The sequence below is a fragment of the Oncorhynchus kisutch genome, linkage group LG3 (genome assembly GCF_002021735.2).
Source record: "Oncorhynchus kisutch isolate 150728-3 linkage group LG3, Okis_V2, whole genome shotgun sequence".
NCBI classification, from domain to species: Eukaryota; Metazoa; Chordata; class Actinopteri; order Salmoniformes; family Salmonidae; genus Oncorhynchus; species Oncorhynchus kisutch.
The window spans coordinates 53,335,535-53,345,251 of record NC_034176.2 but is presented as its reverse complement, the minus strand read 5'-3'; the positions used below and the strand labels follow the sequence as shown (position 1 = coordinate 53,345,251).

Sequence of the window (9,717 nt, the reverse complement as noted above, 5' to 3'; positions counted from 1 at the left end):
AAGAGACAGAAGCATAATGAGTTTTGCAGTTGTGGAACGCAACCTCATCATCAATTCCTCAGGTAGCCCAGAGAGCAGGAAGGAGGATTGATGGATGGAAGTGGAAAAGTACTGCTGCCGTCTAGTGATGTGTAGGACTTGTTCCACGGGACTGACATAGGAAATCGAGAAATAGTCCATTGCTTAATTAAGAGAGGAAATGGATGCAATGTACTACGGCTGGAATTCGATCTTAGAATATGATGAAGGTTTCTGGATATACCCGCCAATATAATAACAGGTACTGAGACTTCTTTTCTAGTAAGAAATAAAGCATTTAGAGCATTTTGGACTGCTGTTACTTACTAGAGTTCATCCTCTCTCGTGTGGATGGAACTTGGGGTTGATACCGTATATATTGTACCGGAATAACAGAACTCTGAATATGTTATTGTTCTGTAGATACAGCTTGTCAATAAACGTTTTTTTTGCTCACAATAATTAACATCGGCATTTTTATATTAGCCCCTTTTTTAGAATAGTATGCTCCCATGGACGTGTATAAGATCAAATCAGAAATCACCACCACGCAATTCCAAAGTCGACAGATTTATTTCCTTTTGCACTGAAGTTGTTCACAGTTATGTCACAAGGGGATACATTGCCAGTGGTTTCCTGCTAAATACCAGCGCTCCTGGCGTTGTGTTCTACTGTATGTCCATCATCCTGTGTGGCCTGGTTACCCAATAGTACAAAATAGAAAGAATAACACTAATAGGTATTGCTTTATTTTATCTCTTCTGATACCAATTCCCACCCCAGACAGAATTCGTGACCAGAGTATCGGGTCGCTCTTTGAGAGAGACTGTGTGTGTGTGCGTGTGTGTGCGTGCAGAGGATGCATTGCACGGTAAATGTGCACAATAGTATAAGGAAGGGGAGGGGAGGGTGCGAGGAAAGAACTCAAAGACGAACAAACAACCGAAGTGGTGAGGGAGAAAAGAAAAATAAGAGAAACAAATTAAGAGACAGGAAAGAAAGAACGAAAGAGAGAGAGAAAGAAGGGGGGGGGGAAGGGACAGAACAATTCCAACAACTACATGCAAAGAAAAGACACATGTTGGACATGCAAACGACACCACAAGGTAAAAGCTAAGTGTAGGAGTCCCCTTGTTTTTTTTGAAATACGTTTGTCAGCAAATTGTTTTGTATTTACAAGGCGAGTGGCTGGAGTGATGTCTCTGATGTGGTACACACACAACGAGAAGGAGCGCACAATTATTATCAACAGAGGGCTCGTTCCTCTCAAAGAGACTAGTCTACATTCTTAAATTACCGTAAATCCTTTTCCAAATGTATATATTACAAGCTTTCTCATCGATGAGGGAATGAATGTTCACAAAAACATTTAGAGAATGATCAACGATCAATAAATTAAACATGACACAAAAACAATCCTTATAAGTTATCTAATACATTTTCTACATCGTTTATATAAATAAATCAATGAAAACAAAGATGACAAAAAAATACAAGAAGGTACACAAATATACACAATACTTATGTCCACTATTGTCTGAATTTTTTTTATTTTACCTTTATTTAACTAGGCAAGTCAGTTAAGAACAAATTCTTATTTTCAATGACGGCCTAGGAACAGTGGGTTAACTGCCTGTTCAAGGGCAGAACGACAGATTTTGTACCTTGTCAGCTCGGGGATTTGAACTTGCAACCTTTCGGTTACTAGTCCAATGCTCTAACCACTAGGCTACACTGCCGCCCCGAAAAGGAACATGATCAAAACAAAATGGAAGAAAATGAAAACCCTGAAATGATTCATCCCTCAAAAGGGAACCGAAAATAAAATACAACATTTAATCGATAAAACACATCCAAAAAGTAGAAAACACAGAAGATAGTGATAAGTTCTTAGCTAAACATAATGTCACAACTACACAAACGTTGTACATATGGGAACATACTGTAGTTAGTCTGTACAACAGAATAGATCATTCATTTGTGTACCCCTCCCTCCCCATTTGCCCACCCAAAGTCAATTAACTCAATTTCATTTCATTTACAGCAATGACACAGAGTCTGAATACGTCTAAAGTGTTAAAAATCCTGTAGTTCACAAAGAAGGACTACATTAAAAAGAATTACAATCCAGCCAAAGTTTAGCCAACGTTCAGCCAACGTCCATCCAACGTCCAAGAGTCGCGCCTCCTCTCTCCAACTTTCATAGTGGTTCTACTTCCATTCGTCTTTGTGCACAAGTCTTTACATCCCCCCAGTGTGTGTGTGTGTGTGTGTGTGTAGGAGGATAGACAATGAGGAGAGAAAGGAGGAGAGGGGATGCGTGTAGTATAGGTTTGACAAACATCAGTCTTTTTAAGGCTTTTCTCCAACTCTTCGGCTAATCTGTCTCTGGGTGTCGGTCATGATGAAGAGAGATTCTCTAGTACTCTACTGTTTAGTGTATGTGTGTGTGTGCGGGTGCGGGTGGAAAGCAGGAGGGGTGCATGGGGAGGAGGGGGACAGCAGTGTGAAGTATGTGAAGTCTTTCTCTTGTCCTCCGTCTCTGGCTCACTTACTCCCGTTGTTGACAAAGTGCCCCAGGTTGGGACACACACACTGTCCTCCATCTTGTTTCTCTAATAGGTTTTAGTGATGATCCCTGGTGGTAGAGACAAGGTCAAGCCATCATCACAGAGCAGACACATACACACCAACACACATCCCACGGCGTGGGAAAGGGACGAGAGGGTAGATGAACAGAAAAGGAACATGGCTACATGTGGTATATCGTCAAATACTGATCAATGATCGATTGCTAAACTCAAAGAGTAGTCATTCCATTATTATACAGTACAAACGTTTCTCTCTGTGATAATCAAAAGTAGATTTTTCTCGAGACACAAACACACTAAGCCTACTGACTAAAGCAAAGAAAGCAGCATCTCTCATTTCTTTTGTCATCTCTCACACACTCTTGTGGGTTTTGTATTGGGTTTTGAATGACCTGATAACAGGTGGTTATTATCTAGTCATGCAACAGAGAGCTAGCTACTTCTCTCCGGTCTTAAGGTTGTTCCCCAGTCCGGCTGGTGGCGGCCATCTTTGTTTGTTTGTCTTTGCCCAGAAGCGGGGGGCATTTAGAGTCAGTGGGCTGAGTGGGTGGGGGACATGGCTCGTTTCGCCTGCTGCTGGGGGCATGCTTGGCGGGGGCGGGGCTAGGTGTGCCGGGTGTGCCAGGGGGGTTGTGCGACGCCTGGCTGTTCTTCTCGTCTGAAAAAAGCTGTTTAATTACGTCAAAGAAGTTACTCAACGGGCTGCCTAGGTACAAAGATGGGAAGAAAAGAAAAAAAGAGAGAGAGAACAAACAACGAATGAGCAATGGGGTTAACGTGAGGAGGAAGGTGCCGATGAGGAAAGGCCTGGAGGTATTGTTCCAGGAGGTAACAAGGAGACTCGTTAGCCACGTGGATGGTAAAAAAAAGAGGATTTGATCATACGTGTTAGACTGTTGGTATATTCAGTACCAGTCAAAAGTTTGGATACAGCTCCTCATTCACGGATTTTTCTTTATTTGTACTATTTTCTACATTGTAGAATAACAGGGAAGACATCACAACTATGGAATCATGTAGTCATGGTATAAAGCAGATTGCCCTATTTGGGAAAAGACCAAGCCCATATTATGGCAAGAACAGCTCAAATAAGCAAAGAGAAACGACAGTCCAGCATTACTTTGAGACAAGAAGGTTAGTCAATCCGGAAAATGTCAAGAACTTTTAAAGTTTCTACAAGTGCAGTCTCAAAAACCATCCAGCGCTGTGATGACACTGGCTCTCATCAGGACCACCACAAGAAAAGGAAGAGCCAGAGTTACTTCTGCTACAGAGGATACCTTTAGCGTTAACTTCACCTCAGATTGCAGCCCAAATAAATGCTTCACAGAGTTTAAGTAACAGACACATCTGTCTCCTCTGAACATCAACTGTTCAGAGGAGACTGAGTGAACCAGGCCTTCATGGTCGAATTGCTGCAAAATAAACCACTACTAAAGGACACCAATAATGAGAAGAGACATGCTTGGGCCAAGAAACAAGCAAAGGACATTAGACCGGTGGAAATATGTCCTTTGATCTGATGAGTCCAAATTTGAGATTTTTGGTGAGTTGCAGAGTAGGTGAACAGATGATCTCTTCCCCCCCGTGAAGCATGGAGGAGGTGTGATGGTATGTGGGTGCTTTGCTGGTGACACTGTCTGTGATTTATTTAGAATTCAAGGCACACTTAACCAGCATAGCTACCACAGCATTCTGCAGCGATACTCCATCCCATCAGGTTTGCGCTTAGTGGGACTATCATTTGTTTTTCAACAGGACACTGACCCAAAACACACCTCCAGGCTGTGCAAGGGCTATTTGACCAAGGAGAGTGATGGAGCACTGCATCAGATGACCTGGTCTCCACAATCACCTGACCTCAACCCAATTGAGATGGTTTGGGATGAGTTGGACCGCAGAGTGAATGAAAAGCAGCCAACAAGTGCTCAGCACATGTGGAAACTCCTTCAAGACTGTTGGAAAAGCATTCCTCATGAAGCTGGTTTAGAGAATGCCAATAATGTGCAAAAAGGTCATCAAGGCAAAGGGTGGCTACTTGTTTAACACTTTTTTGGTTACTACATGATTCCATATGTGTTATTTCATAGTTTTGAAGTCAAAAATAAGAAAAACCCTAGAATGAGTAGGTGTGTCCAAACTTTTGACTGGTACTGTAGGTTAATTATGTCTCTAGGCTGAGGTTATCGTCCATCAGTATTAAAGTGCTAAATTAGGAGACATAAGGTTGGAACAATAGTAATCCATAAAAAAAAAATGTTGGGTTCATATAAGACCTGTGGGCTTTTGAGTCTCTGTTCTACCTGGTTTGGGTGAGAGTGGTGACATAGGAGGGCTAGCTTGAGCTCTGGAAGGGTAATGACTAAAATGACAGGGTTTGGGGCAGTGGTGTCCAAATCTACATCCTCCTGAGTGCTGGTTTTTATTCCAGCCCGGCTCTAACACTCCTGATGCAGATCGTCAAGATTAGAAGAGGATTGGTAGAAATAGGAGTGGTAGAGCAGGGCTGGAACAAAAGACTGCACTCCCAATTGATCTCTTTCTGAAGAAAGGGGGGGGGGGGATGGGAACGCGAGCAGCATTTCAGAGTACCACAAAACATAATGTCTTGCCTTCCAAGCTCCTGGTAACTATCCTAATCACCACAATAAAAGCATACCTTAGAATGAGTCCATACAGTGCTCACAGACAAACACATACAATATGAACAACATGCCATCATCACAATAACATCACTCATCACACAACCAATTTCACTTTCAAGTAAGAGGAATTTTAGGGCCGGTTTCCTGGACACAGATTAAGCCTGGTCCTGGACTAAAAAGCATGCTCAATGGGGATCCTAAATTGGAAGTGCTTTTTAATCCAGTAACGCTTAATCTGGGTCTGGGAAGCCAGCCCTTAGTGTTGCACTGAGAGTCAAACATAGACAGGTTTACTCCTAACTTTCTTGAAATCTATCAGTCTACCTGTCCTTTTAAAGTTAATAAGGTGGGTGTATTTTTTTGGGACCAAACGCAGAATACTTACGCAATGTCATCTTGCTATCACTTACCATTGTTCTTGTGCTACATAGCCATTTGTTACTGATGGTCTACAATGTGTTTCACTCATGGAATGGAAGGGAGGGGGAGTGGACATTAACATCAACACTAGTGTGCATCACAACACACACTGTGCCATATAGCCCCATGCAAAGGATTATACACACACACACACACACACACACACACACACACACACACACACACACACGGAGAGCTGTGCATTAGTGACACCATAGTGCATTAATTGTGAAGAGGTTAAGAGTCATCAGGTGTAGTGAGGGAGGCTCAGGCTAGTAGTTTGCTGTTTGCCAATCGAGTGAGTATTTCATTAGGCAAACAGTGGGTATTTGATTAATTTAGTATTTTATTGTGATTACATATTCAGGGAAACAGTGGTTGTAGTGGTTTAGTGGTTCTTACCACGCTTGGAGGGTTTGCTGGTTAGAGTGTCTGAACGCTGAGAGACATCTGGGAGCAGAGTACACAGTTACTCTCTAACACACCTCTACAGTGTCAGCTGGTATATACAAATGAAGAATGGTATAAATCTTTGCATACATTTAGCATTTTTTTGGTCTGAAATGAATGCGCATGGGTCCTTTTCTATGTGTACGAATTATGGCTGTTATCAAACTTTTAAAACGTTTACTTTTAGGTGTGCTTTAAAATCTTTTCGTTTTTTTTTCAAAACGTGATATCCAACACACTAGTTTTTCCCAAGATGTGCTATGTCATTGTCCAGGTGGATGAAATATTCTATATGGTGTTTGCAGATGGCTCTAAAGTGAGTACATTTTCTAATAATTTCCATTATAGTTGTCACTTTTTCCACATTTTGTTACGTTACAGCCTTATTCTAAAATGTATTAAATAAATGTTTCCCTCATCAATCTACACACAATACCCCATAATGACAAAGTGAAAACAGGTTTTCAGACATTTTTGCAAATGTATTAAAAATAAAAAAACAGACCCTTTGCTATGAGACTCGAAATTGAGCTCAGGTGCGTCCTGTTTCCAATGATCATCCTTGAGATGATTCTACAACTTGATTGGAGTCCACCTGTGGTAAATTCAACTGATTGGACATGATTTGGAAACGCACACACCTGTCTATATAAGGTCCCACAGTTCAAAGTGCATGTCAGAGAAAAAACCAAGCCATGAGGTCAAAGGAATTGTCCATAGAGCTCCGAGACAGGATTGTGTCGAGGCACAGATCTGGGGAAGGGTACCAAAACATTTCTGCAGCATTGAAGGTCCCCAAGAACACAGTGGCCTCCATCATTCTTAAATGGAAGAAGTTCGGAACCACCAAGACTCTTCCTAGAGCTGGCCACCCGGCCAAACTGAGCAATCGGAGGAGAAGGGCTTTGGTCAGGGAGGTGACCAAGAACCCAATGAACTCCAGAGTTCAGAGTGTTTCCTGCATAACGTTTATGCAGACTGAACGCCAAAAGCTGTCTATTGTGGGACTACATCCTTACATTTCTACATGTCCATTAAAAGATCAGGCTCATCAGTAGGTACGAGTACGGGTGACCGGTCTAAATCTCTCCGGGTACTCATTGACTCTGGGGCCGTTGAGAGTTTTATGGACACTACCCTGGTGTCAGAGCTGGGAATCTCCACTCAACCCCTCTCCATTCCCATAGACGTCAGAGCGCTGGATGGGCGCTCTATTGTTAAAGTCAACCATAATCCGGTTCCTATCAACCTGTGAGTGTCAGGTAACCACAGTGAGCTATGCAATTTCTGCTCATCGAGTCTCCTCAGGTACCTGTGATTTTGGTGTTTTCATGGCTCCAGAGGCACAATCTGCTTATCGACTGGACTGTTGATTCTATCAAGGTTCCTCCGCAAAGGCCCTACGACCACGCTATCGACCTCCCGGGTACTACACCACCTCGGGGGGGCGGCTTTATTCCGTGTCGGGTCTGGAGAGCAAGGCGATGGAAAGGTAGATTAAGGACTCCCTGGCTGCAGGGTGTATCTGTCCTTCTGCCTCCCCCCGCCCGTTTTTCGACTACCGGGGCCTGAATGACATCACGGTTAAAAACCATTACCCGCTACCACTCTTCACCTTGGCTTTCGAGCCTCTCCAGGGGGCTGCGATTTTCTCTAAGTTGGACCTTCGAAACGCCTACTATCTGGTGCGAATACGAGAAGGAGATGAGTGGAAAACAGCCTTTAACACGGCTAGCGGGCACTACGAATACCTGGTGATGCCATTTGGACTGACCAACGCCCCTGCAGTGTTCCAGGCCCTGGTTAAAGACGTTCTCTGTGACATGTTGAACCAGTTCGTGTTCGTCTATGCTGATGACATACTAGTTTTTCACCCGCTCAGCTCAAGAACATGTCCTCCACATCTGACAAGTCCTCCAGCGTCTTCTGGAGAACCAGGTCTTTGTTAAAGCTGAGAAATGCGAATTCCATCACTACACCATCTCCTTCCTAGGATACATCATTGCTGCAGGTAACATGCAAATGGATTCTAGCAAGGTGAGAGCGGTGGTGGATTGGCCTCAACCCACATCCAGAGTGCAGCTGCAACTCTTCCTGGGGTTTGTTCATTTCTACCGCAGTGTCACCCGGGATTACAGCACCCTGGCTACCCCCTCTCTGCACTCACCTCTCTCAGAGTTTCATTTGTATGATCCCCAGATGCTGACCGGGGCGTTTCTGGATCTGAAGCACCGTTTTACAACAGCCCCCATCCTAATCCATCCGGACCCGTCCCGTCAGTTCATGGTTGGAGGTTGACGTCTCGGACATCGGAGTGGGGGCCATCCTGTCCCAGCATTCTGTACAGGACCAAAAGCTGCATCCCTGCACTTCCTCTCCCATCGCCTCAATTCCGCTGAGAGGAACTATGACGTGGGAAATCGAGAACTACTCGCGGTGAAGATGGCGTTGGGGGAGTGGAGGCACTGGTTAGAAGGGGCAGAACATCCATTGGTTGTGTGGACTGACCACAAGAACCTGGAAAATCTCTGCACCGCCAAGCGCCTCAACTATAGGCAAGCTCGATGGGCCCTGCTATTCACTCTGTTCAACTTTACCATCTCCTACCGCCCGGGGTCCAAGAATGTGAAGCCGGATGCTCTCTCACATCTCTATAGCCCCGTTGCTACACCGTCAGACCCCGAGACCATCCTCCTTACCTCTGCACTCATCTGGGGTATAGAGAACCAGGTCCGTGAGGCGCAGCGTTCCCAGCCATTTGCCTGCAACCTGCCGTGTAATAAACATCTGAGATTCAAACTATCTGTCTCCTGTGTCTGCATCTGGGTCTTATCCTGAGTTGTGTTGTGTAGTGTCATACCCAAGAAGACCCGAGGCTGTAATCGCTGCCAAAAGCACTTCAACAAAGTGCAAATTTGCCAACATTTCTAAAAAACGTTTTGCTTTGTCATTATCGGGTATAAAGAGGGGGAAAAAAACTATTTAATCAATTTTAGAATAAGGCTGTAACATAACAAAATGTGGAAAAGTCATGGGGTCTGAATACTTTTTGAATATAACAGTTCAAAACCCAATCTGAATAGTTTTTATTTTGGAGTTCTGTGTTTTGGGGTGGATATATAGCGTTTTGCCGCAAAACATGATTATTTGTCTAAAATAAATACATTTTCTAAAATAAAATTACCTAGCAATATTTTCAACAAAATAATGTATTTTTTTCACTAGCCCATGTCATGGTAAAATAAAAATAACAGCTCTATCTATTTCACAAAGATGTGTTTTAATTCATGTCAATTCACCAACATTTCAGAAAATGTATATATTGCGTTTTGGAATCAAAACCCATCAAATGGAAAGTCGTAATCTTACTTTGCATGGATGTTTAAAGTCTGTGCATTTCAAAGGGGGAGGTTGGGTGTCTACCTCCATTGCTTCACTTCAGACTTTCTGTTTCTCTCCGTCTCTACCCATCTGTCAGTCTGTCTCTGTAGCTAGGTCTCTGACTCTCTGTATGTAACCCTTTCTCGTTCTCCATCGATCTCTTATCTATAAGGTCAATTAGCTGGGATGGGTGAAAGCTAATGGGAGATTAG

At 43.4% G+C, this 9,717-nt stretch overlaps 1 protein-coding gene across 4 annotated transcripts in view; it reads right to left on the bottom strand.

The window, feature by feature from the left end:
* Positions 1-575: 575 nt before the first annotated feature.
* The window catches only part of brsk2b (BR serine/threonine kinase 2b), a 179,944-nt gene continuing 170,802 nt past the window's right edge, over positions 576-9,717 (bottom strand). For 2 of the 4 annotated variants that reach the window (XM_031808120.1, XM_031808116.1), the window contains exon 19: positions 576-3,315. In XM_031808120.1, coding sequence (XP_031663980.1) covers positions 3,062-3,315 — 254 coding nt within the window. In that variant the 3' untranslated portion in view covers positions 576-3,061. The remainder of the gene's footprint in view (positions 3,316-9,717) is intronic. The other 2 variants (XM_031808124.1, XM_031808117.1) reach the window with 1 other exon arrangement.